This window comes from Colletotrichum aenigma (assembly GCF_013390185.1).
Source record: "Colletotrichum aenigma strain Cg56 chromosome Unknown KSG_Cg56_contig09, whole genome shotgun sequence".
Classification (NCBI taxonomy): domain Eukaryota; kingdom Fungi; phylum Ascomycota; class Sordariomycetes; order Glomerellales; family Glomerellaceae; genus Colletotrichum; species Colletotrichum aenigma.
The window spans coordinates 541,761-569,607 of NW_023500915.1; the positions used below are offsets into that span (position 1 = coordinate 541,761).

The 27,847-nt window shown below is 54.3% G+C and overlaps 4 protein-coding genes across 4 annotated transcripts; 2 read left to right on the top strand and 2 right to left on the bottom strand.

The window, feature by feature from the left end:
- Window positions 1-790: 790 nt before the first annotated feature.
- Window positions 791-4,340, top strand: MHP1 (MAP-homologous protein 1; the record flags this gene model as incomplete). The annotated part of the gene is made up of 2 exons (XM_037328127.1): window positions 791-2,895; window positions 2,945-4,340. The coding sequence occupies 2 exons, from the start codon at window positions 791-793 to the stop codon at window positions 4,338-4,340; spliced, it is 3,501 nt and encodes a 1,166-aa protein (XP_037173297.1).
- A 1,287-nt stretch (window positions 4,341-5,627) lies between these two features.
- CGCA056_v012884 (uncharacterized protein) lies at window positions 5,628-8,227 on the bottom strand (the record flags this gene model as incomplete). The annotated part of the gene is made up of 3 exons (XM_037328128.1): window positions 5,628-7,119; window positions 7,171-8,079; window positions 8,142-8,227. The coding sequence occupies 3 exons, from the start codon at window positions 8,225-8,227 to the stop codon at window positions 5,628-5,630; spliced, it is 2,487 nt and encodes an 828-aa protein (XP_037173218.1).
- Window positions 8,228-13,866: 5,639 nt separating this feature from the next.
- CGCA056_v012885 (uncharacterized protein) lies at window positions 13,867-14,103 on the top strand (the record flags this gene model as incomplete). The annotated part of the gene is made up of 1 exon (XM_037328129.1): window positions 13,867-14,103. One exon carries the CDS (start codon window positions 13,867-13,869, stop codon window positions 14,101-14,103), a length of 237 nt encoding a protein of 78 aa, XP_037173308.1.
- A 2,515-nt stretch (window positions 14,104-16,618) lies between these two features.
- On the bottom strand, window positions 16,619-20,281 carry psd3 (Phosphatidylserine decarboxylase proenzyme 3; the record flags this gene model as incomplete). Its single annotated transcript, XM_037328130.1, has 5 exons — window positions 16,619-16,828; window positions 16,883-17,634; window positions 17,686-19,885; window positions 19,950-19,994; window positions 20,114-20,281. 5 exons carry the CDS (start codon window positions 20,279-20,281, stop codon window positions 16,619-16,621), a joined length of 3,375 nt encoding a protein of 1,124 aa, XP_037173311.1.
- Between the last annotated feature and the right edge of the window lie 7,566 nt (window positions 20,282-27,847).

A 27,847-nucleotide genomic window follows, 5' to 3' on the forward strand; every position in this document is an offset into this window, starting at 1 on the left:
CCTCCTCATCCTACCTACTCCTCCTCCTGCTGCTGCTGCTGCTGGCACTGCTGCCGTCCCGCATCTACGTACCGAGAGGAGAGAGCCACCACACCCATCCCGTCCCACGGTTCCCAGGGTCCGGGGATCAAGTGAATAACGAAGTACCCTCCACCTCCCGCCCTCTTTCGCATTCAGCAAAAAGTCACCCGCCCGCCGGGGCTGAACGCACCTCGCCTCTTCCATCACCTTCCTCTGTCTCCCCGAAAGTCAACCTCCACTGCTTCCTCCCTCCGGCGAACATCCTCCTCGCCTCCAGCCGGACGACCTCGTCTTCTTGGCCCGTTGCGGCCCTCCGTTCACCTCTACGCCTAGTCTTGATATCTTTGCGACATACAATATGGAGCAGGTTCATGGAGTAGATGTTAGCTGGATGACCCACGGCTCTCCAAAAGGTACGCAATCATGTCCCATCTGACCTCATTTTCCAGGGCAGTTGGTGCTTGCCCCCAGTCGCAAATCGCCCGCCCAGTCACCCAGTCACCCAGTCACACTCGTCGCTCGCTGCTCGCCTATGCCAGGCCAGCCGCCCAGAGCCTACCACGCCCGCATCCGCATCCCACCCAGCAGCTCAGTCGGCCCAGATAAGCAGCACCCGGCCTGCGACCGCTCGCCAATGGATGCCGCATCTCTGGGTCTCGCGCCCGCTGCTTATATCCAAGAACCCGTCACTTCCCGCGACTTTTGCTCCCCATTCTCGCCCATCTTGTTCTTTGAACCAAACATACAAACCTCCGGTTACTAATCCGCAATGCGACTCACAGACAAGGCGCTGAAGCCTTCTACAGCACGGCGATCCTCGACATCCACCCCTCGAGAGATACCAACCCCTGCCTCTCCGACCGCCGGCCAGCCTCCCGTCAACGGCGACGGAAACACCAATGGCACGACGACAGACGCCACAAAAGGTTCAACAGAAGGCGCGAAGCCTATTCCTGTGGGACGTCCTCCCATAGGCAGAAGTCCGTCGAACGAGAAGTCGGGTCCCAACGGCACTCCGCCCACCCGCCGCAACTCGTGGTTTTCCAATATTTCTTCCAAGTTTTCCTCTTCTCCGAACAACAACAATAACGCGCAAGCGAACCAACAGCCCCAGAACACTCCCCCAAAGGATTCAGGTCCGGTGCCTCCGAAGGTGACTCCTGCGAAGAATGCAGTGCTCCCGCACGCTGCCAAGTACGATGGGGACCAGCCATACACACCAGCGCCTCCCGGCCGCGGCCAGGCTGGCTTCCTTGGAGTCTTTCGCCGATTGTCTTCCTCGGGCGGTGTTTTGGGACCAGGCGCGAAGGGCACCCATGGGCTGGTCGAGCGAAAGGTACTGAATATTGACCGCAATCGCGAGCGCTGTCAGATTTCGGACTTGCACCAGGCGAAACTTCGAAGGGTCGCATTCAGCGTCGATGTTGAAATCGCGCCAATGCCAAAGTATGTCGATACGGATACGCCAACGAAGAAGCCCCTTGAGAAGTCGAAGACCCGGAAAGTGACAGAAAAGGGTGAGGGTGAGGCGCTCAAGAACCCAAAGTCGCTCGAGGAACAAAAGGAGCGCGACGGAGTCATCCACGAAACAGGCGAGCCCGTACCCAAGGAGCCAGAAAGGGAAGGAACCGACCCGGCCCAGGAAAAGAAGGACGGCGAAGTTACCACTGCAAACCCACTCACGGAAAACAAGGAGAAGGATACCAAGAAGAAGGAGAAGAAAAAGAAGAGCGAAGAGGAGAGGAAAGCTAGGAAAGAGAAGAAGAGGAAACAAGCCGAGGCCAATGGCACGATCCCAATGGAGATTCATGTCGACGACAGCGACTCTTCCAGCGAAGGCACGCCAGCTGCAACACCAAAGACAACAGCATCTCCCACGACAAACCCGGTTAGGATATACCGGCGCTGTTGCCAGTTGAGAGAAACGCCGATCCTTAAGAAGATCACCGAGCAGCTGAGCAGCCCTTCAAATTGCTCATCCGACATCGGCATGGTGCAAAAGCTGGACCTCACAGGCTACTGGCTCCAGCTGCCAGACCTCGTCACTTTGGGAGACTATCTAGCCGTCGTCCCGGTCAAGGAGCTCATTTTGGAGAACTGTGGCCTTTCAGACGAGGGGTTGAGAGTCATCCTCGCCGGCCTGCTGGCTACAAAGAAGCCCGAATCTAGGCGGCGGAAGCACACCCAACCTGATGGCCTCACAATCCAGGGAGGATTCGTCGAACGCCTTGTTCTCAAGAACAATAAGATCGGACCCGAAGGCTGGAAACACATTTGCCTCTTCATCTACCTCTGCCGAACGCTCAAATTTCTCGATGTATCCACCATCCCCTTTCCTCGACCTCCCGCATCAGCTCAAAATGGAAATGGTCACACTCATCATTTGCTGAGGCATTCCAGTGATGAGCGACCCCAGAACATCGCAGCAACACTCTTCTCCAAGGCTATTGGTGAAAGATTGGCTGGGTCCACACTCGAGCTCGTCAATTTAGGAGAGACCAACCTGAATCCGGATGATCTCGGAGTGATAATCGATGGTATTAACCAGTGTGGCGTCAAACGTCTGGGCCTTGCTCACAACAATATTGATGATAAGGGCCTGCAACACGTTGCCAGATACCTCTCCCAGAGCTTTTGCGAGGGCCTGGATCTTGGCGGCAATGATCTCCGAGATTACATGGACGTGATTGCGAACGCGATCTCAGAAAAGGATTCTTTGTGGGCACTCAGTCTGGCTGAATGCAACCTTAAGCCCGGTTCACTTTGCAAAATCTTCCCCGCGCTTGCGCAGCTCAAGGACTTTCGCTTTATCGACCTTTCTCACAATCGGGATCTATGCAAATCTGATCCTAGTGCTATTGGTCTCTTGCGCAAGTAATTTGTGTCCACTCAACCATGGCTGATAATTACTAACAATCTCCAGATACATACCGAAGCTCAATGGTTTGCGTCGCATCCACCTAGCCGATGTTGCCATGACTTCTGAGCAGGCAATCGCTCTCACAGAGATCCTTCCCGAGGCGAAGCTACTAGCACACATTAGCTTCCTTGAGAATCCAGAGTTGGTCAAGCTTACGGATGCCAAGACTGAGGAGACTCAGGAAGAAGCATGCGCCTTGTATGCATCCTTCTTGGCTGCCACACGAGTCTCCAAGTCGATCGTGTGTGTCGACATTGATCCCCCTGGCGACAACTCTGGCGAGATTGTCAAGGCTTTGGCCAAACAGGTTGTGGCATATTGCTTGCGGAACATGGATCGCTTCCCCATGGGAGACATCAGCAATGTTATATCCACGGTTCTGGCCGAGACTCAAGGGCCTCAACCTGGTGGCCCAATTCCTCCTTACCCCGATGTGCTTGCACACTTGGTTGGCCACGACGTGCTGAGAGACGATTCCTCAGACAACGAGTCGGCCCCGGATGATGACTACGTCATCGGTGGAACGGGAGTTGTGAAGGCCCTTACGTGCTGCCTGAAGAACAGAGGAGATGAGTCGAGAAGACAGTCTGGCGAGTTCATCCGAGACTTTGAAGATGGCGTGCCAGTGCCGGCAAGCCCTCGACCGAAGCTTCCTCCTGGAAAGGCCAAAGACATGTCGAAGCATCTCCTTGCAAGCGCTCGCAAGATTCGCCAGCGATTGCAGCCTGCCTTGTCAAAGGCTAGGGTCAACCCTGAAGAAGATGAACACAACTTGCGCAAGTTGATGTTCCTCGACACCACACTGGCCAATATTATCAAGCGATTCGAGGATGAGTTCCCCGACACTCGAGTGTCGACCGACGAAGCCTCGGAAAGCACAATGCCCAGCCAAAGCGATCGGCTGGGCACATCATTGTCCTCTACCGAAGACCCTGACCAAGGAACTATTCCTTCAGATCCCGAAGATGAGACTGGCTTGCAAGTCCGACCTGGTCTGCCGCGCACGAACTCCACGTTGTCGCATACGTCCAAGGCGCTCATTGAGGAAGAAGGCAGAATTCACAGAACTGGTCACAAGATTCGCTCCGGCATCATCAAGCCTGAATACTATGGCTTGCTCAGTGGCGTACTTGAGGTCGGCCTCGATCCCAAGCATACCGCCATGCTTCACCAGATGATCGAAGAGATTGATGACGCGGATTTGACTGAGAAGGTTGAGCAGAAGGGTATCATGCGCGTTTTCCACGAGGACCGCGATCAAGTCCGTGAAGGACTGCGGGCATTGGATCCCCTGCATTGGGATCGCTTTGTCGAGAGTCAGGAGAAAGCAAGGGGGAACGTCAAGTCGAGCATATCAAATGCAGTCAAGCCGGCCGACGAGGTTGCTGTTGAGGACTGAACATGAATCGACGTCGTCGCCTAACACTATGAGCGGTATTTCACCGCATTTTGTACGAATAATTTGCTTAACATGAATTGTTGGATGGGGGACTTTCGAAACAGCAAGAAGCAAGCATAGGCGTACCGCGAGAAGGGACTTCATCGCACAGAACTTTTTCTTTTTTTCCTTCTACCATTTTCCCCTTCTTCCCGTGGAAGACTTTGCGGACACAACACGTCCATTTTTCTGATACCAATAGCTCGGGAACCAGTGGACATATCTGCCAACCCCCGTTGACAAAAGTTGCATCTTGGCAGACGAGGGAAACAAATGACGAGACGGGACACAGTCGCTACTGGAACTCCTGTAATGTACACTAGTACCTCCCTAGCGAAATCATCGCACATTTTCGCCCTCTCGAGGGCAAGGAGGCCGCCGGGTTTTGACGCGCCGAAATCGTTCTGATTCTGTGAAATGCCGTGTATTCTCTCTCTCTCGATATCGTTTCTCTTGCCTGCATCTCGTTGACACGGGTGCTCAGGATTTTCTCCTCAAGTTTGAGAGACGGGGTTGAAGAACAACGTCGCGTCCAGGAATGTCGCAGTAATTGGGCTTCTTGTCTGTGCACAAGATACAGCCACATTTTTGGCGGCTTTAATGTGTAACCAGGAAACGCTCGTTCCCGCATTCACTTCGCCGACACGCGTCAGATGCATAGGGTTTGATGCTTAAAAGGCGTAGAAATCACATTTGACATTGAAGCTCCGATTGAAACTCTCATCGCCACATCCAGGGGCGGCATCTGTACGTGTTTGTTCTTCCCGTCCTTCGTTGGTCGTTTCCCGTTTCCCAAACCAAAACACTAGGGTATAAGCTACTACAATGATCCGACCTATCCCAAATCCGCACGTAACAAACATCTCCTTTTTTCCCATCTCTATTTCCGACCTCACCACTCCCTCTCTTGAGTGGTTGTCGCCGTGCCGTCGCGTTCATGCGTGAAACCCCATCCCCGATTAACACCATTAAAATGCATGCATACTGTTCCCACCTGAAACCCCGACTCGTCGCGCCGTATTTTTGGTTTGCGATGCAGAAAAAGAAGTGGTCCCGTCATCCTGATAGATGAACCCACTGGAACCGAAAAGATTATGTACAGCCGAATAGAAACAACAATAGACAATGATGTATGATGATAGATGCCGGCCTCCCCAAAAAGGGGTAAGGAGAACAGAAAAAAAGCAAACGAGAAATAAATCATGAACAAGCGTGTGTGTGTGTGTGTGTGTGTGTGTGTGTGTCCTGTTAAGCATAGCTCCTGACAGGATTGAGAACAGTGACGGGCAAACTCGAAAACGTGGCGTGCCCGACGTTCGTTCCCTCGCCCTCAGCGACGACACCCCAGGCAACCTCGCGGCAGGCGGCGCCAACGTCGCCGGGGGAGCGGTGGCACCTGGCGCTGATGACGGCGGAGCAGCTCCCTCCCTTGAGGACGAGCGGGTTGCCGGACGGGTCGCCGTCGACCCGCGTGGGCGTGGGATCCGCGCGGCGGAGACCGAGACCGAGGACGAGGCCCGCGATGATGACGAGGAGCGCGAGGAGGGCCAGGAGCCCGACGCCGCTGAACCCGACGCCGTTGAGGGGGGCGGGGAAGTCTGCGTCCTTGGCGGCGGGGAGGGAGTCGACGGAGATCATCACTACCGACTGGCTGAGGACGAAGCCTGCGGCGGCGAAGAGGACGAGGAGGAGCCAGGAGAAGGGGCGCGGTAGGGTGAGGTAGAGGCTTGTTGTTTGCGCGCCGAGGGGTCGGCCGGAGCTGACGCGGAGGGGGAGGGTCAGGCCGGGCAGGGCGTACTGGCTCAGCTCGTGCGAGAGGAAGTAGGAGGAAAGGAGGATGTTGGTGGTGAGGTAGAGGACGGCGAGGAGGAGGTGAGGGAGAGCCGCGACGAGGGCGAAGCCTGCGCGGGCGGCTCCATTGGGGAGAATGTACAACTGGTGGTCCGGAGCGTGGCCGAAGGCGCTGAGACTGGCGGATGTATCTTGGCTCAATGGAATCGCCAGCGCCGCGGCGGCAAGGCCTGTAGGCACGGCCCAGGTGAGGAACCAGACAGCCCAGAGGGAGAGGCTGGGGGTCTGGAACCAGAAATGTTCCTTGGAAGTCCAGTACTTGGCTTCATTGTAGCCCCAGCGGCCTTGGGTGACGTCCTTCTTGTCGAGGAGGCAGGAGGCTTTGGTGGTGTGGTCTGGGTGGGTGATGAAGGATGCGAGAGTGTCGCCGAGCGTCACGAGAGGCTCGAAGCCGGTGAAGAAGTACACCGCGCCAATGGCAGAGACGGAGACGAGGTTGAGGATTGCAATGACGCCAAGCAGGGAGCCGTTGAGGATTACTGAGCAAGATTCGCGTGACTCGGGCCGGGCGAGGCAGTACTCGGCGGTTGTGTCGTTTATCTTGATGGAGGAAGGGTTCGTCGGGTCAACGAATTGAGAGAGCGAGGAGCCTGATTTCGCCGTCTGGACGAGGGAGTTGCTGGTCGAGGCAGAATCCGTGACCAGCAATACGGCGCTGAAGTCGCCCTGGTACACACCTCCGAATTCGTTCAGACAGTCGGCAATGGTGAGATTCGTCAGGTTGTTCTGGGATGCCTGGGTCTGCAGGGTCAGGATGTCGGATCTCGAGAGCCCGCCGGCGTTCGTCGCAGACGCATTGCTGAACTGGCCGGAGGAAAGGAAGCTCGGGGTGACGAAAAGGATTTGATGGGCGAATCCCGGCATTGTTGTAAAGATTACAGCATTATATCTAATGACGGTCAGCACACGTAATTGAAAGTAAACCATAGTTGTGACGGACATTACTTGGGTGCTGACGGCCGCCATCATAATGATGACCGCCATGACAACCCTGGGTTTGGAAATGAAACGCAGGTTCCTAAAGGAAGGAACGCCAATGTGGAGCCAACGATGCTCCTCGTGAGCCATTTCGACCTCGGTGCGTGTCGGGCTGCTGAGTACTTGAAAGACGTAGTTGGCTGTCGCGAGAAGGATGATGACGATGACGTTGATGGCCACGGAGAGTCCGAACTTGATCTCATCTGCCTTGGAGCAAGATCCTTCGTACACTCTGCTCTCTCCCCGGATCATTCCGACAACTACCAGCGCCAGGACCAGGCAGACGATGGCGACAATGAGGATGATGAAGCCGATGACGATGTTCACTGCGATGCCGGCCCTCCACCCCGACTTCATTCTGCTGAAAGTACCCTGGCCGCCGCGCTTCCCCCCCGGAGGCATCATCCGCTCCAGATCTTCGCTCGCTGACGCTGTCGACATGCTGTGTGTTGTCGCCTCATCATAGAATCCTTCTCCTTGGTAGCGTTCCGCCGCTTGTGCTGCCAGTTCGCCCCCTTCCGTCTGTCTCTTTTTCTCCTCCCTTTTCCTTGCCATGGTCTCTGGTGTTTCTCCTCTGATGTAGTTGACGATGTAGTCGGGAACGATATTTTCGAGAATTGTTGCTGTGGAATTACGCTTGCCCGGAGCCCATGTTGCCCTCCTCGGTGGCTCCCGCTCCCGTTCCAACGGAAAACTTGGTCCTAGACTCGGCCCTGGAAAGCTTCCCGTGAAGCCGGTGAACGGCCTTGATGAGGCGACGTCGGACGCGGAACTCTGATGGCGGAGAAAAGGCCATTGCACCGTTTGTCTGCTGACTGTGCTCTGCCGTTGCTCCTGTTCGGTGAGTTCTCTGATCTCTTGGTGTGGGACTCTATGCTGCATGTAAGTCCGCATTCAAGGTTTTAGGCCGCATCCGTCAGTAGTAGACTGTACCTTTCTACTCTCTCAACTTGCCCTTCCTCGTCCCAAGTATATCTGTAGGACGGCCCATGATCTCGTGGTGGAATTACAACCTCCATGACCTCGCGGAGGAGCGCAGCGCAGACAGTTGTACGCGGCAGTTCGACATGAAGGGATTAAAAAGAAGAAAAATTGAGGGTGGATATGAATATGGTTAAAGAGGGGGAAAACTGTCTGATCAGGTCGATCAGTGCGGTCGGTACAAGACGACAGAAGCAAGAGCCGAAGGAGTGAAGGCACTTGCAGCTTTCGTCTCGTCTAGAAAAGAGACAAAACAGAATAGAGTTTTAGAGTGACGTGCAGCTGACACGTTTGGTGAAGGAGATGGAAGAGGGAGAAAAAGACACCCATGGCCGAGCGCCAGGGTTTGCGATCGTCTTGTATATGTCGGAGGGCTCGTCCGTCCGACCTTTTCTCATACGGCGGGCCTTGGTGCGATTGCGGGAGAGGCGGCCTTGACAAGGGCACAACGCAGGTGGATGGGGAGCCACCGATTATTGGACTAAAGCCCATGGCAGATCATGAACAGGGAATGGTCCTTGTCACTCGGGGGACTCGAGACTTCAAGCGGATGTGCAGACAAGAGGGGCCCGAGTGTGGTGGTGGTGGTGAGCCGCAGCGCCATCGAGGATGACCGCTTCAAGGCGAACGATGATGGAGGGGTGAGCAAGGGGGATTGGGAAGGGGGCTGACGACGTTCGGGACATGACGAGGAATCAAGGATGTTGGCGGCAGACGCTTGGAGATGCAAGATGAGATGGCATTCTGGTCGCGGCGAACGACTCGAGCCAAAGGCTTCCTTTCCGGCCGGTTGGATTGGACGACAAGAGGGCCGGTGCCCGATCGTTGACCGTGCAGGAACATTGGGGTGGCTTAGCTTTGATGAGCTCTTGTCAGAGTTCCTAGCCTCTGAGTCGAGGGCGAGTCAAATATCAGATAACTGGGGGACGAGGAGGGACGGGCCATGGATGATGGGAGGAGGAAGGCATTGAGATCTTTGACATGTCTGTCCATGTTCTCCCGTTTAGGGATTCCATCCGTATGGCCTCGAGTGCTCAACGCATGAAGAACAGAATCCGAAGATCGGTTGTTGAGAAGGAGGCTTCTGTCACCGACCATGACGATTCGGTGACGGTCCGCTTGGACGTTGCTTCTCCGGAGACGCAATCTGCCTGATGAGGGCTAGAGCAGGTCGGGCAATGGGTGAATGGTAGTTACCCAGCCGTGGCGTGGCAGAGGGGACGATCCGGGAGCTACTGCAGCGCTGGCGGCTTGGTGAGCGTCGATGGGGAGGCTCGAGGCCGGCTTTCTTCTTGCAGTGCTGCAGTTTCAGACGGGGGGCCTAGATGAGATCACACTCGCGATTTGTGTTCCATAAAGGATTAGAACGATTCGAGTGCCGGCATGTCCTGTCCTGTCCTGGGGGAGGAGGGGTGAAAACGACATGGGACGTGGGAGTTGCAGGTGGAACGCACTCCAGTGTCGAACAGGGGTTTAAAGAGCCTGCCCGGGTCCACCCAACTGTCCAGGGCGAATTGCAGTGGGTGGCTAGCCTGTTACAGCCAGGGCCAATGAGAGGCGGCCATGCCACTATGCGTTTTCCATCTTTAGAAGTCGAGCCCAAGACTTACCTCACCAACCTTGCCTACCTACCTCTGAGGCGTCTTACAGGAACCTGCACCTCCGGAATCCAACATGACTCTGCAGTCCATCCAGCCTTGCAGCTCCATGTCATTCATGATGATCTCTGTTGCCTAGAATCCGCCCACAAACATGCAATGCCCCCAAGCCAATCGACCACTGCTGACGAGACGACGATCAAGCACGCCAACCAACACACACAAGGGGGACGGGGATGGTGCTCCTTCCCCTGCCCCCTTCCCTCGGATTCAAGCCTCCTTGCCCGCCCTGAAGCATGACCACACCACTCTTGGCACTGCGAAGCAACCCTCATCGACCGTTCATGCGAAGACCTAGAATCACCAGAAGCCCTGCCCTCAGCCATTCGGTCATCCCTACTGTCCATCCCTCTCGTCCCCGCCCCCTTTCAACCTCGTGGTCTTCAACCGGGGATGTGAAGGCGAGCGAGCACCACTCGCACTTTCATGCGCCGGCACCGCCATCCCAGGAGATCGGGGTTTGCCTGTTTCACGACCTCCGCCAGGGGTCGAAAGGCTGTAAAGATTAGGAAAAATACCCGTCGAACCATATGTTGGGCACTTATATGTGATTGCTGCTTCACCCATCCCGGCCAGAACTGTTCTGAAAGGCTTCTCTTTTCGGCCGGATGCCCACAGCTGAATTACGCATTGAGTCGAGGGCGGGAACGGTCATTAAACTCAACATCGGGGGTTCCCTTCCAACTCCAGCAGATCCGGAGCTGGACCCGTCAAGAGCTCCAATTCAATTAAAGAGCGTCGCGAACGCCAATACCGCAACCCGCGCTTTTCGCGCCATGTCGTAATCGCATAGAGTCGGACGGCTTCCCTTCGAACCCTCAAATCTCTTCTGGTCTCCGCCGCTGCCGCCATAAATCCACAGCATCGTTGACTCGGGGGGCTTTGGAGAGTGCAACCAAAAACCAAAAACAAAAGAACAAAAACAAAACCTTCAGGGCCCCTTTTGATGGAACGTCGGGGCAGCTCCGCCGCCGGATCTCGGGCACCTCGTTCGGCCTTCGCTTCTCGCATGTTGGGGATTTCGCCAGAGACACAGCACGCGTTGTGATGTGGCTATACTTGGCTGTCAAGACGTCAGAAAAGCTGACGACGACTCCCAGTTGCAGCAGCTCCTGAAGACGACCCTATTAACGCCGCCAAGATCCAAAATGTTTCCGCCTGCTGCCGTCGCCTAAGCCTTGGAGAACTAGCGGCCGCCTTTTGAAACGACGGAACCGCCAACGGCGCAACGCGGGTTCAGTTAAGATGAGCCCTGTCATAACAGTTGATGGCCTTCACCTTCAGCTGGTGACGGGCTGGGCTTACCTGAAATTGGCTGCTCAATGAGCTCATAGGCCCCCTCACACCGTAATTATTCATTATTGGGCAAGTTTCGCGATCTATATGTCAAAAGGAAGTGAACTTATGAAGGTAATGAATAAATATAGCAGTGAATCAAATTCGTGACAAGAGTCCAAGAGGCACACTATCAAGCAAAAGACATGATCCAATGCCATCAGGATACCGAGCAGCAGTAGAAGACAGCAAAAGAGACAAAAAAACGAAGCACGGCGCAAAAGAAAATGTTCCGAAACCGAGAATCGAACTCGGGGCTATGCCTAACCTCTCAAAATCATGAGAGGGCATCATGTTGGCCACTACACCATATCGGAGTGGGTTGCAAGGTAGTCCAAAATTTGCATGTAGAAAGGCTGTAGCAGAGTTTGGAGCCCTAGTGCGCCACACCAGCGGGGCTCCTTTCGGCAGGAGGAGCTCCTCCCCGCCAACCGCACCTCGATTCATACCTTGACTCAAGGTCAAATGTTAGGTTGATGTGAAAGGGCAGTTGCTGTGAAGATAGTTTCGAGGGAAAGACCAGCTTATTGCGGCTACTTCCGTCCAGCCGAACTTGGATGGCAAAGCCCCTGCTGACATTTCCAAGACTCATCCTTCTTCCAGGCAGCATCGTCAGCCAGCGGAGTTTACGATCGAGTCCCCGGCCAACAGTCATCATTTATCATCAGCCTTGGGCACACGACAGGCCTGGAACTCTCGGTACGAACCAACAACGACAAGAAATCCACATAGAGTCCACCGCAGAAGCCTTACTGCTTCAGTACCCCAGACAGCCCAATCACGCGGTTAAGCCTTCCGCAAGAGCCGAAGACCGAGAGACAGGCAGATGCGGCGGCCACTTGACAATCTGTCGTAAATCTGGCATCGTTGCGACCCCGCGTGCCCAGTCTCGGGGGGTTTGCGAGGAAATGAGGGGACCGTCGGCAGCTCCAAACGGCACCGACAGCATGCGAGCACAATGCAGACGTGAAGACAAGCAAGTTGGATGGCCAGCGTCGTGTTGTCGAACCATCCGCATCATCGGTTCCCCACGGCTCGGAATGTGGAGCTCCACGGCGATTTTGTCCTCCTCTGAGCTGTGCCGAACGGTAGTCACTGGCCCCTGTCGGAGCTCATGTGCAGCAGCAACAGAGACATGCGTACAGATGGTGCCGTTGGCAGCTCCTCCTCTTCCTCAGAATCGTTCGGGAGTCGATGTCGGGCCAGCTTCGGATGGGGCTCCGACCCGAAGCGGAGCCTGCCCAAGAGGAACTTGGCCTTGGACGGGTTGGGAATCTGGGAGAAGTTGCCTTGGTCCTGATTCCGACCCTGGCCCACGAGCCGACAAGGCCCTGAAGATCACACGTTGTGGCTGGTGGATGCACCCCAACAGCCCAGTCCAGCTTCCTCATTCTCCGTCCAAAGCACGCAAGCAGTGACGTATCTCGTTCAGCCAGCCCCTCTCGTCTCAGTCAACTCAGCTGCGCTGTGTGCAGATTTTGGGGGACTATGATATTGCTCTGCTTGCAGCCATGCAAAGTATTGCGTATAATCGCGAGAGAGCAAACCCGCCATGAGCAGTAGAACAGGCCCTCAATCTGGTGAGATCCGACGGCATCGTCGTCTCCGGAACAGCTAACAAACATTCCATGCCCACCCCCAACGCGAACTCCCCGCCGTAAACGAACGGGCAGCCAACCAGGACTATTCAACGGCGAAGCTCTTGTCAATCTAGATTGGGGCACAACACCACCTTGGCTGTCAAACTGCGTCCACCGGGTCTGGGCAAGTGGAGGGTGGGCGCCCGCGCGCGCCAAAAAAGGTGAGCGTCAATCTGACGGAAAATGGTGTTCACAGTGTCAGCCCAGAGAAGACCTTTCCGGACCACCACGCCCACCCGTCCGTGGTGCCATTCAGCACAGCCACAGGCCTCAAATCGCACGTTTTCACTCCCACATTCCTCCCTTTGCGTTGCTTACTTTGGGTGAGCCCCTATTCGCCAGCAGCCATCAATCTTGCTCTCTGGGCCTTCTCATTGGCGTACCTGGCCTGTGGCGTGGCTCCTCCCGGCTGCGGAGGTGTGATGGGGCGGAGGTGCGGCCAGCCGAACAGCGTGAGGTGCTCACACGCCTGCACAGTGAGCGAGTCACACACACACGCCCGCCCCAATCTCCCCCATGCCGCACCTCGTCCGTTTTCCAGCTCTTTTGACGCCATTTTCGCATGTTTCGTGGTCCCCCGACCATTGATTTGGGTCGATTTGACAGCTGTGCAGCCACTATTGTACCAATGTATCTGTAGATCTGGCCGGGGGTGCTCGAAAGGGGGGAACCAGCAGAAAAATAACCCCTGGTATTGTTCGTCTGGTTGCCTGGCCTTGTTGTCTTCTCCCCCAAATATAACCAGCACGTCTGCCCCCCTCATAACTCGACTGTCATCGTTCTGTTTCCCATTCGAACCTCCAAGGATTCTAATAATATCACTCACGTCTCAAAGACAAACAGCCCATTAACACGACTGCTCCCAAAGACGCGTGTTTGATACTCCACAACCAAGCTCATCCCACCTTGCTTCTGAAGCTCAGCCTCACTCGACTCTCTTATATAAAACCACGACTGACTGGCCTCTCTCGTCCATCTCTGAGAGCCTGTTCTACAACCACCAAACACAACCCGGACAAATCTACTACAAACTACACCTTCACAATGTCGCCCACCTACACCATGTCCGCACACCTGTGCAAGCAGATCTACGCCTCCTGGCGCGAAACCCGTCCTTCGCCTTCCAACATGCCCTCTCCCGGCGTTCAGGCACCCAACATGACCTCCTACTTCCCCCGCAGCCCGTCCCCGGAGAAGCGCTCCATGGACAGCGACCGCAGCGACGCTGGCGTGCCCATGTCAAGATCTCCCTCAAACTCCTCGTGGCGTGGCCCCAAGTAGATGAGCTATGAGGCTGCCAGCGCCGAGGGGAGCTCCGTCTCGTCACAGGCGACATGCCAAGGTCACCCTCATCAACTACACAAATATAAACCACCACAACACACGTTCGTGTCACTGCAACCAGCGTCGTACAACAACGGAATCCAGCAATGGGCACTACGAAATTACCAATACGCATTTACGGCTTTACGCATCGAACCGGGCACGGCGCATGGAGTTACCATCTTCATCCCGACACACTTCACAACCCGTCACGCGACCAGCCGCTACGCGCCGTTTCAGTCACATCCCGCTCGTGATCAGCAACGACGTTACACAACCACAAAATCACCCAACGACCCGAGCCGCATTGGATGGAGGAGCACACAGGAAATGAACGTCACCGGAGTCGCGGCGCAACAAATTCACAAATCAGATCAAAAAAATACATCATCGGTTTTCCGGGAAGCAAACGGGAGGAATCTATTTGGGGATCGAACGGCAGCGAGCGGCCTTAGCACGCCATGAGGGTCGAAGCATGATCATCGCATCGAGTCCACTTTTCCTTCTCACTTACAACCAACCTTACGCAGGGGATGCTGCTGGTTGCCCCTTCCATTGTATCATTGGCGGGGGTGAATCGTTCGAGGGGCATGCAGAGCTGCGACATCGTCTGAAGCCACTGCTGCCCATCGAATCATCCTTTTTGCTTGTTGAACCTACTTTTATTGTATTTTTTTTCAATTTCCCCCTTTGGCAGATTTAAGCAAGGGCGCTCTACGAATAGGATACCCAACACGATTTTTTCATGTTTAAAAAGCAAATCTCCATCTACCGTTTCCTCTGCCGTGAATGATGTCCGCATGTGAATGGTCCACAAGTGCCAAGTTTCCCCATCAAGTCCACCGACTCTTCTTCTCGACTCGTAGCCAAACATCCAGGAAGCTGTCCATCAGCCCCACCCGTGACGCAAGATCGTCACACATGAAGAGTAACTTCCTCCCAGATTGAACACCACACAGGCGCAACAGGTCCGATACCGTCCACTCTTGAAGCAAGGCTTCCTGAGCAGGCTGGCGAAATGCTGCATGCACACAGCCGCAGAGACATCCACCTCCCCGGTCGCCATCGCCGTCGCCCTCTCCGTCACCGCCGCCGTCCTCCGATGGATCCCTTCATCCACCCCCTTTAGGTCCCCGCCCCGCCGTCCAAGTCCGGAAGACGTGGGGAGGGAGTATCCCAGCTTGCGACGGAAAATGCCATTAAACCCCCTGACACGGAATCCCGAAAGGGCGAAAGGGGGGATTTTTCTAGAATTTTTAGGGTTCAGTGTAGCGATGGATGAGGAGCTGGTTGAACATAAAAGTAACTCGCTCAGATTTTTTCCGCCTTTTTCTCAAAGTAACCCCTTTAGAATTCTCAAAAGATAAGAGCAAAACTCCCGCGTACGCAGCACACAAGAGAATGAGACGAGAGAAAGTGCATCCCGCCGGCCCCATCCCCTCCGACCCCTCCACCTGCACCACGTCCACGCCGTCCACACCCAAATCCGTCCGTCTCCGTCCAACCTGCGCACACCCGACCAGACTCACCAGACTCTGATCTCGCATCTCCGCCCAGCCAAGCATCCCCATGTCGGCTCGCGGCAACCTCGCCATGCACCCCAAACCAGCATCATCCTCCTTGGGCGTCTCGAGACCTAATCGGTTCATTCTTCGCTGCTCGCTGAAGTGGCCCTAAGAATAGAATACCGCATAGTTCTGTCCTTTTAGTGCCCCTTTTGCGGGTTGATTGATCTCTGAGCCCTCCCTAATCACCGAGACCCTCGATTCGCGATGAATCGCCAGTAATTCAATGTGAGAACGCTTTTGCGTTATGCATCTCAGCTGAGAATGCGCAAATCGGATATAACGACACATGGCTCGACTTGGCCAACCCCTCAAATGCACCCGCTTGCCATAATCACATCTTCCCACCTAACCGAGTGGGAACATGAGCCCATTTAGAGCCTCGCTGCAGCTGTCCTTCCTCTTTGAATCAGGTCGCGTCAAACCATTGGGCACACACAAGTCACCATCACACCAAGACTCAAGAGCGACTAGGGCCCTTTTCTTTACCAGAAAACTAACAAGTTGCTGCATTCATTCCAAGCGAGCGAGCTACATTGCTGATCCCCCACCTCGCCAAGCAAGGCCCTCCCCGCACCACTCTCCGTCTCCCCTGTTTTCTGTACGCTTCGAGCTCTCGCCCCTGATTTCTCGGGGCCCAACAAACACCTCCCACGTCCCGTGCCCTATACAATGGTCCATACTGTCGCTATGCTTCTCTGTCGTATTTTGTCGATGATGTGCGTGTCTGTTGACGGCCACCGGCGTCGTGAAGATGAAAGAAATGAAGACCCATCGCGGGTAACGCGATGGCTGAGAAACCATCAAACCCCCAAACACCGAGTTTTTGTTATCTAGCTGTTGTTGTATCCGTCTATCCTGCCCGATGGGGCCTATGCAAGTTCGGCACGGTCGAGGAAACGGACGCGTTACATGGCGGACGCAGCATGCGTGTTGATGTCGGTGCCGTTGCCAGGAGTTTCGTCGCCGCTTGAAGACTCCTCTCCGGTAAGGCTGCCACCGATGCGTCGTTTGGCGTCCTTCTTGTCCGCCTCGGTGATGTCCTTCTCGTCTTTGCGCATGTCCGGCGCCCATTGCGGTGTGCCAGGCGCGTGTCCCACAGACATGCCAGCGCGAACCTAGAAATGCTGTCAGTCAAATTTTCACAGGTAGACACCATCCCGCCAACTTACCAAAGTCTCAAGGGCGGTGTTCGAGTTGTCCACCAGGTCATCATCGAAGACCATCTTGCCAGGCTCGAACAACAATACGATAGTGCTACCGCCAAACTTGAAGTAGCCAAGCTCCTCAGCTCGCTTTACCTGCTCGCCCTCCTTGCGTGTAATGACGGTGCTGCCAACCATCATGGCACCCACACAAATGACCATCACACGGCCGTGCACAGGACTGTCGATCGGGCAAAGAACTCTGACGTTCTCTCCGTACACGTCAAGGGCTGAGCGAATAGCCATCGGGTTGACGGTGTAGTATTCTCCGGCAATGGTCTTCGGCTTGTCCAAGATACCGTCAACAGGAATGTGGAAACGGTGGTAATCTTGCGGCGCCAGTCGGAAAATGCCGAGCGCACCGTTCTCGAAGCGCTTGACATCCTCAGGGTAGGCGTCGCCGAGAAGGCGTTTGATCGAGAACTCACGACCCTTGATCCAAACGTTGGTGGCCTGGTTCACACTATTAAACACGACGCTGCGACAATCGGCGGGAGAAACGGTGACATCCGGACGCTCGGCACCAGAGCATGGGCGAGCATCGGGCTTCAGAGCTCGGTAAAAGAACTCGTTAAAGTTCTTGAACTCTTCCAGCGGCAGAAGAACCTCCGACATGTCGAGACGGTGGAATTCGATGAACTTGGGAATCTCAGCCTTGGAGGCCGGATCGTCAAACTTCTTGCCTTGCTTGATACTCATACTCTTGAGCATCTTACGAACTACGATGACGTTAGCAGAATATCCGGTTAGGGCCATGGGGCCTTGCTTACTCCTCTTGGTTTCCATGTTACTAGACTTGAGTCCTTTGTACAGGAGACGGATTCCAAGTCTCACGTAAACGCTCATCTTCTCCTCGTTGATCTGGCCCGTGATGCGGTCCTGGACCAAGATGTTTGCCGAGTTGGCTCCAAGCTTGTATCCGCCGTAAGAGATCTTGGTAATAACCTTGGAGTACCACTTGCGTTGGGCCTGGCTGGCGGTGACGAAACCGCCCATGACGAGGTTGTTCACCTGTCGCCAATCCTGGCTGGCGCATGTGGCAATGTGCGTTATGATGTCAGTGTCCTTGCGCTTGTTCAAGCGCGGCTGGTGGCAAATTGGACATTCTCTGATCTCGACCACATGCTCTTCGCCAGAACGATCCTCAGCCAGATCGTCCTTGTCAAGGAGGTCGCCCTCCTCGCCCGGAGTGCTCAGTTCCGGCACGTTGAGAGTACCATCGGAGGAACTTGAAGCCTCTGTTGAAAGACCAGGCTGGGCGTGTCCTGGCCCTGACAGAAGATTTTTGACCTTGTCGGCATCTGGCAGCATGCCCTTCATCTTCTGCGTCACAGTGACGGGCTTGCTCTTGGCCTCCAGTTGGTCCTCCAAGCATAGCACGGCCTCGTCCATCGTCAGATCTCCGGCCTCGTCGCCTTCCTCCCTGTGGGGAAAGCGCTTGAAGAAGCCATCGATTGTCGACTCATGCAGCGTAGAACCCAGAGTATCGAGCATTGTCGTCAATTCGATCTTGCTGATGCGGCCACTCTCGTCCGTGTCGTACTGCTTGAGCATGGATCGCCAGAACTGCTGACGAAGAGCAGGGTAGGGAACATACTTCGCGCGGATGTATAGGACTGGGTTGTGCTTGTCTTCCCACTTCTTGGCGTCCTTCATCTTCAAGGGAATGCTGAAGTCATGGAAGTCTACTTCTTCAGACTGCTGCGCTTCCGCAGTCTGAGCTCCAGCGCCAGCGAGAGCTTGTTCGGGCGACAGGAACTCGGGGTTCAGACCTCCAGGCTGAGCGGCAGGCGTAGGCGTCGCAGTTCCAGACTGGCTTCCTCCAGGCGCGCCGGAAGTGCTACTAGGGTTCTTGGACAGGGACGGCCGTACCACTTTGCTCAGGCTCTGAGACGAAGATGTGCGCGACATTGCGAGCTTTTTGAAGCGACGCTGCTGCGGGGCAACGAACTCGGCAGGCTCGGGTACGTCATAGAGGCCAGTCTCCGGGTCAGCTTTCGGGGCCTTGTCGATCAGCTCTCTGACGGCCAAGTTGCAGTCGGCGATAAAGTCGTTTCCGGAGTACTTGTCGTGGTCCATGACCGTGAAGGCGAATGAGTATTGCTGCTCGTGGCCTTGGACTTGGAAAATCATCTTTTCGTTGAAGACGGGGTTCAGGTTGTGTCGCACTCGTTTTGTTCGGTATGTCTTCTTGCCGAGAGACGCGACAACGAACGGGTCCATGTCGAATGTGGTTCGCGTGGAGTTGGGCTCGGGAGGGAGATCGGTGATGTTCAGGACTTCGAGGTAGATTATGCCCACTACGTCACTTCCACTGTTATTGAATTCGTACGCGTGATCTCTTCTCTTCTTCTTCAGTCCCTTGATCCTGAGGCGGCGTTTGCGCTTCTCAGCGGCCTCAGGCTTGCTCGGATCTTCGTCTTCGGGGGTATCATCTTCGATATCGAGATCATCGTCGTCATCCTCTTCCTGGTCGTCGGTGGCATTTCGCGATAACGGGGGCGAGGGTGTGGTGCCGCTGCGCACGCGCATGTTCTTGATCGGCTGAATCAGTGGCGTCATGGTGGGCGTGATTTGTCTAGAACCAGCAGGCACTTGGCTGACGAGGGAGTAAAACTTCTCGAAGACTTGCTCGCGAGTTGCGGCGGTGTTGGACTGGTCGAAAAGGGTAAACTGCAGCATGACCTCACCAGACACAACGCTCGTCTTCTTGCCGGGCTTCTTGCTCTTCAGAGGGTACCATCTCGGGGGCTGCTCGTTCTGCTCATCGGCAAAGATCTCCTCCAGAGCGAGGTCGAATTCGCCCAGATAGTCCTTGCCGAAGCGATCCTTGTCCCAGCATATTACGTCGAGGATGAGGCTCTGGGTCGTGTTTACAGGCAGCTCTTCGATGACGTTCCACTCGGGGTTCAGGGTCTTGGGAACTTCGTGCGTCGTGACTTTGGCGTCACCGAGGGTGACAACGAGAAACTGCAGGCAGACATGTTAGAGGAGTTGCTTCAGAAGGCACCGGACGGCAATTGAGGGATCGTACCGGATCGGATGTGCCGCTTCTGTCCTTGGCAGCGAGATTTCGGGCCTGGAATGCGATCAATCGTTAGCATTTGGGCGCTGCTTAGTTTGACAGGACCGCGGCACCGGGTGCGCAAGCGGGCTGAAGGCGATGGGATGGCGGGGCAGCAGTGGTGGATTGCCTACCTTCATAATGACGACCTTCAAGGTCAAGCCATTGTCTTTTGGGCTCAATTCTCCCATCTTGCCGTTACTGCTGGTGCTGCTATTGCTGTTGTTACGAGTTGGGCTACTACTGCGGCTATGGCGGAGGGAAGAGCTGGACTTGAGTCGTCCAGGGATGATGCGGACCATGGCGGGCGACGGGTCGGGGAGCGGCCCCTAAAAAGAGTTGCGGTTGCCAAGCAGAGCGTTTGAGGGCGCAGCGCACGACGTGTGACGGTGACGGTCCAGACACCACTCACAGGCAGGGCGGCGGCCAGTTTGGGGGGCGGGGTGACGTAGGAGATACAATGCGGAGCGCGCTGGGAACCGAAGCTGGGAAGCCTAGGTACGCAATTGGGAAGCCAAAAAGAGGTACTTGCGGTACCTTGCGTATTTTGGCTCCAGCGCCTAGCATCCAATTGTCACAATCCGACAGGACAACCCTCCGACGTGGGTCTCTAGCAGCTGTTGTTGACGTCTGCCTGAATGCCTCCTTTTCGCCTAGGCAGAGCAGGGCAGGGCAGGGCAGCTGTAACCTGGAGGCTGTAGCTAGGTGTGGTGGTGTACGGCAAATCACCAGCAAACAGGCGCGCGCGCGTTGGAGCTGAGGCGATGGAACGTGGCCGTATTCCGCGAGGGACAATGCAGAGCAGACAGCCAGAAGGTTGCTAGCCAGCTGCACAAGACAGGGTTTCTGAAGTACTGTCTCGTTGTTGGTTGCTGATCAGGATATGTCTCCGCGACTGCGATGCTCCGTCTCAACACGATTCGTCCTCTTCCACCAATGCAATACTGTTTTCCAGTCAAGATCGAATAGCTCGTTGGTCTTCTGGGCGGATTGGCGACGGCGAACGACAGGAACGCGAAACGGTCGTGACGGCTGGTGTAAGATGTCCGGGGGGTCTAGCGGATGGAACGAACAAGTACTCGTGCAAATTACGGCGACTCGACTCGACTCGACTCGACTCGGTTGGAGAAGGGTATCCGTAGGGAGTACGGGATAGGATTGGATCTCGAATGCTGCAACACCAACGTCTCTGGGAAGTCGCAGTGGCAGTGACAGAGTCCAGGCAGTCAAAAGGGATGTTCGATAGGGAAAAGGGGATGAATTGAAGAAACAGAGAGAGGTGGCAAAGCTCCGAGAGGCCCCTGGGAGATGCTGTCCGAGTAATAAGAGGGCCGAGGACGACAACAAGAGGTGAGCAGGTGTACGGATTAATTATGTGGCTTGGATGCACGTCAACTTGGCACCACCGCCATGCTCGGTTGGAATGTAGGAGCAAACTAAGAGTAGTACGGATAATGTGAACAAGAAGCAAAAAGGAGAGGAAGACGCGTGAGACAGACAGCCCAGGGAAAGGTCGGGACTCGGGAGAGAGAGATGGCAAGGAAGACTGAGAATGGAGCTTGCAGCGGAGGGGAATGGGAATGGCTGCAGCAGTAGCAGTGGCAGCAGGAGCAGCAGTAGCAGCGGGTGGGATAAGAGATGGCACGCCGTCAGTGTCGCAGACCGCCTTGCCCCGGCACAGAGAGCAAGCAAGCAAGGCAAGCAGACAGGCAGGCAAGCAATGGACAGAAAATCCCGCCAGCCAAAGAAGAGTAAGGTACTTTGTTCAGACACCTACAAATAGCGTGTTGTGGTGTCTGGATTTACACAGTAATGGACATATCTGATGCGTGTGTTGAAGCCACCACCGCGGGTATTCTGTTTCTAACTTGAGGTGGTAGCTGTACATGGGAACTTGTGGTTTGGTGTGCTTATGGCGGCAAAGCGAGGTACCTCACGGACAGCAGCTGGTCGTCTGAAGTATTCGGGCAAACCTACTGCGTATTCGTCCCAGATGCGTATGGTCTGCCGGTCGGGTGGCCGTTAGTGTCGCGGTTGCGCGCGGGTGCTTCGGATTGCGATCCCCAGCGGTGCCGTGCGGTGGATTCGCCAGGTTTTGGGAGCAGTGGGCAGCAGGGAAGGCAGCTGGAGCTGAAGCTGAAGCTGAAGCCCGAGGAAAGCTGGAAACGGCTGGAAACAGGAACCAGAAACCGCGGCAGAATGCTGCTTTGAGTCCCTCGACCAGGCACCCTCAATCTGTCTCTCACACTTGCACCACCACCCACTCACTCACTGCACCAGCATCTGTGGCCTGGCCAGTGGGTAGGTGGTGTTGCTGTCGGTGTCTTCTGTCTAAGGTATACGCGCATCAGTATCAGTGTCTTGTTTCTCAGCTGCATTTGCATGCATTGCATCTCCCACCGCCATTCTGTTTTCTCTGTCTACCAGCATGTCCTTGTATGTCTATGAGCACCTAACATCGAGCGAAGATGGCTGCTCGGACTCGTGCAAAAGCCCGATCAAAGTCTGTCGCCGCTGCTTGTTCAAACGCGCATCAAAGTACCGCAACCCGCACCTCCCTGCCCGCCCTCGGCTGCCCGTCCTGACCATCGACCAGCTGCTTATTTGTCCGTCCTATTAAACCGTGTCCTTAATTAGATGCTGCTCCCTGTTCAGCCCCGTTCTGTGCCCCCATCACGCCCCGTCACGCTTCCATTCCCCTTCCGAAATCCTTCGCTATTTCCTCGTGCCTCTCTGCCTTTTCAACTCTTCCCTCGCGTTCGTCGACCTTCCTCTTGGGCTCTTCCCTGTATCCGTAGCCGTCCCGCTTCTCGGTCGCGTGCCAGTCCCCTCCGTTGGTTGGCTCTTCCCGGTTGGTGGCTCATCTCTCGACGTGTTATCGCGCATCTCGAAATACTCTGTACAAAATACCTCCTTAGTCGAGTTAGTCGGCCCGGTGCCCCCAACAAAGATAGTTCTTGACCGCTCGTGGCCTGGGCCTGGCATCGCTTCAACCATTTACTAACCTCCGAATCCCGCGCCAATACTGTCCGAATCTCGATGGGGGTCCTCGACTTCTAGATCCACATGTCTTCAGGCGGCACCAAGACAGGTCAATGGCCTCGATCAAGGACCAGGTCAGAGCCCATGTCCAGATGTCGCAGACCTGGTTGAGAGCCCAGCTGAGGTATAACATACAGCAAGGTACAGATATAGAAAAGGACTAAGCAACCCTAATAGATATAACCTAAGGTGTGAACATAAAAGTATTATACTTAGTACTAGAAAATATAGAGGTCTTAAGAGAGATAAAGATAAAATAAATAAAATATAAATAACTTTTCCTCTACTATAGTAGTTTTAGCTATTAAAGTTATAAAACCCTTATTTTATATAAAGAGAGTAGTAATAAAATAAATAATTAGTACTCTATCTATTAATTAATATAATAATAAACTAATAACTTAATAACTTTAATAATAATTTTAATTTAAAGGGCGCTATATATATTAACTTTCTAGTAATTATTAAAAATATATAAAAGCTATAGTTAAGAGGAGTATTAAAGTTTTTTATAAATATTATTAAGTTTAGTATTAAAAATATTATTACTATATTGATTTTTAGTATTTACTTTTAAAAATAGACTAAATTATAGCTAATAAGTTTATAGATATAAACTTTATATTATACTTATAAGAAGTATTAATAGGGGAAAATATATAAAAAAGAGTAAAATCTTACTATAGCTCTCTAAAGTGATAAATATACTACTTATAGAGCTACTCTACTAAAAGCTTAATCGATTACTTAGATCGCGTAAGAAGAGTAGGATAAAGAGTTAAGGGATAAAGTAGTGTACTAAGACCAATATAAGAGAAATTCAAACAAATAACAGGCCACTCACACCCCAGGGTGGGGGGAGGGTGGTTGAGAGCCCAGCTCCCCCTCATCTTCGCCTGTTCTTCACATGGATCGCTCATATTGCCGTCCATCCCCTGAGTTCCCGCCCCATCAACGGCTGTCACCCGATTCTCCCTTGCATCTTTCCAACATGGCCGGACGGTCAGCATCCAAACCTCACATGCGTTCATCAAATCACTCAACCACCCGGCGATATTCATTCGTCTCTCTCTCTCCGCCTCTTGGTAACGGGGTCTCTTGCAAAAGTCCCGCCTTCCTCGGCCTCTCTCTCTCCATGTCCAAACTGCGTCCTACTTGTGGCTTTAGTCCCTCAATTTCAAAAGAGGCTGGCCCGGATGAGGACTTGGCTCCCCCCCCCCCCCCCTCTTCTCCCCTCCATCTCCACGAATCCAGTCCCCCGGTGACGCCCCTCGTCGGCTGCAACTGCACCTGCAGCGCCGCACAACATATTCATCCCACAGGCGCCTTCCCCATCTGCTTGCCGTGCATCCGTCTCTGCCCTATCCGTACCACTGAGCAAGGGAGCGTCCACATCCCACATCCTGAGGTCTGGATGTGGTGGTGGACTGGGACTGTAGGCTCCTTTCGCCAAGCCCTCGCGGATTGCTTTGGATGCTTCCAAGCCTTCTCCCAAGAGTCTTGGTCGATCTCTAGGCGGACAGCTGGTATCTCACAACAGCAAGGGCCGAGAGAGGCGGCTCGTGCCATCTGAACCTCACCTCACCTCACCCTCAGGCACATCAGGGACCAGTCAGACAGTCGAGAATAAAATGCGACGTCTGGTCCTGCCAATTGGTTCCCATCTTGGCACGGGCGGGCCTCGTCATCAAAACACCCCCATCCTGGCTCAGCTCTCTGCCAACTCGCCCGGTACAGACCCGTGAGCAGCTTGGTGGACTCATCCTGCTGCTCCCTGACGTTCCTTGTACGCGTTCCCTCTGATCTGCGGGTGTTGCCCCAAAGTTTGCCCGGGGCAGCGCAGGGCGACGAACAGCAACCCAATGTAAACGACGTGGCGCGGCGGTGGTCAATCAGCAGCATCCTTTTGAGAGTTGAGATAGACTGGTGGGGGTTGCACACTGCGTAGGTAGGTATCAGAAAAAAAAAAAAAAAAAAAAAAGCTGAGGTAATCCGACGTATCGGACACGAAACCTTTGGGAAGGCGCAAGTTGAACCGCGTACAGCAAGTACCTTCCCGTCACATTCCCAAGGGGCACGGGCCGCCGGCGATGCCCCGGCGATCCAAGCTTCGCCGCTACGACTATTAGCGCCTGCCTTACCTCGGTGCATCCATTCCCTGATGGCTAAAATGCTGATTGCTGACTGCTGCCTCGCGGTACTGTTCCAATTCCAACCCAAATCAAATCCATCCGACAATCACTCCTGAGCTCAGCCGAAATCATCCAATTCAATTGGACCCAACGCAGCCCAATACGGCGTGGCGGACGGGCTGGTGCTGATGCCGATGAGCAGCGAAATGAAACAAACCATCAAATTCGACGTCCATCCGAATCACGAAGGATCGGCCTTGTTTCTGCAGTCTGCAATGCCGCTCACCGTCGACCTACCGCTCTGGAGTCTGGCGCTCACCTCGATCCATCCTCCCGTATGCGGTACGCGACGGCGCCAAACAGCCACGGTCGACCCGCCTCCGCTCCATACTGACGAATTGCCAGCCATTTCGAGACAAATGAGACCCCCAACTTAATCAAGCCAAGCATTCCACGAGGCCTCCTACAAGGCAAAGCGAGACCCGTCATTCATTCCTACTCTGCGTGTAATCCAAGACCATCAGCCCTGTTATCCAATGCACATACCTGCCCGTCCACCACCACGGGGTGTGTCAGCCAGCGGCAGCGACAACCAGATCCAGAGTCATCCCAGGCCCCGTCTGGTGGTCCTTGTGGCTGTCGCCGGTTCAGCCCAGGGCTCCATTTATGACGCAAAACCTCACCAAACTTGATAGGGACCACGGCTATCGAGACCACACAGCTGCGACGGGCAAGGGCCAAGCCTCCAAGCTTCGGCCGGATATCCGCCCCGTGGAGCTATGGACGCTCCCGAGCACCCCGACTCCGAACTATCTGGGCTGCGACAGTCTCATCGTGCATTGGTTCATTGCCTTGCTCCATCCCATTTCGTGTGAAGTATGATGCTTTGCTAACTTTCGCGCTTGGTGTGGGTCGAGGCCCCTTGTACCACCTCTGGCTCAGCGCTCCCACGTTGGCATGGCTTTGATGAGGTCAAACTTCTCTAGTTTGCCGCTTAATCTAAGTCGCAGAACTCATACTAGGGCTACCAGTGTTGGCAACCGGTCACGAAACATGACGTCTCGTGGACGGTCTTGGCTGTGCTGTTCTCGGTACCAAACGCTCCTTGATACGATGACTATCCTGCTGGCGCCCGCTCCAACGGTCAAACCAGCGGGAAACATTGTCAATACCGCGGGTCAAACAACGGCCGCGTCGGCTCGTCCCGGTTTTGATATGGCTATTTCCAACTCTTTGGGATGATATCTGCGAATACATGATGAAACAACCTGGAGACTCGGTCAGCCATGTGTACAGCTTGACATGAGACAACCAAGGTGTTCTTTAAGTACAGTTGTGTGCCCTACACACTGTCTCTCGTCACGACACAGTCAACGATCGAGTCGTGATACCCCACGGCCGTCTAATCTGGCACTAAGTGTGTCTAGCTGTGAGTGAGGTTGTAGGGATGTAGGCATAACCGTGTGCACCCAACCATTGAGTGACCAAATTCGAAATCGACGCCCCATTAGGCGCGAGTCCAGGGGAAAAGAGATGTAGGGTTCCTCTTTCGAGTGAGTTTACCCGATCTCGTCTTTGAGTCTCCCCAGACTTGAGATGCCAAGCGCTTCATCCTTCTTCCGTCTTGACTATGTCCCCATCGTCTTTCTGTATCTACCAGAACTTACCAGAACTTTTCCGTGTCAACTGATGTCTCTCCCCTTGGGTCATGCCAAAGCGGTTCTGATTGTTGCGTAAAGTTAGCTGGTTACAAACGTCAAAACGCACTGGCTTCTTTGATTGGCAAGCGAACGAAAGCTCGCGGAGTTCACAGTGCCGTCTGCGCGATCATCCTGTTGTAACTTGAACAACTCCCTGGATCTGTCTTCCAACGTCCCTTCGCCCAGTACCGTTGTAAAGATGGCCGCAGCCGAGGTCGAGCTCTGGAGGCTTCCCTTGTGGCATGGCCAGGACCAACACGCGTCTCAAATTCCGGGTGTCGTGGGCCTATCACACGCAGTCAAAGATGATGATGGGCCTAGTATTTAAGCAGAGGCTTCGTAGTAACTTATTTGCTACGCAAATTTTATTTGTCTGCGCATTAAATAAGTCAAAACTCAAGTATGTGTCGCAGTAGATGTCAGCCGTGAGGAGCTGCGGTAGATATGTCGCACGTAGGTACTGGAGACGTAACGACAGCCCCTTGGCATTTGTATCAGCATGTGAACACGATGGCATAGTTGCTAGCACTGGGCCTTTCAGCTCCAGCCTCCCTGGTAAATATTTAGACCTAGACTCCCTGGGAATGTAGAGCTCAGGTAACCCCTTTCTCGAGATAATCTTTGCTTTTCGGGAATGCTGTCGACCAGCACCTCACTTCTTGGCTCTCTCCAGGTCGTCAGTTGCGGGTTACCTACGTTTGCCATACTACGGCAACTACATTTCCTGTAGACTCCTTTATACCCTCTGCCACCATTGTCAGTTGCTGCTTCTTTCTTACGCGTATTCTTCAAGTCATCATTCATGTAACATGCTTGACAAGTAGGCATCACTAGTGTATTAACATTGAAATCACTAAGCGATGCTTCCGAGGACGGAGGACAAGATTTTCATGGGAAAGCGTAAGTTCTGCGATGCTAACGATTGTTCATGGAAACTTTGCACTGAGGTTCAGATCATGATTAGAAACAACACCCTTCCCAAAAAAGAACATGA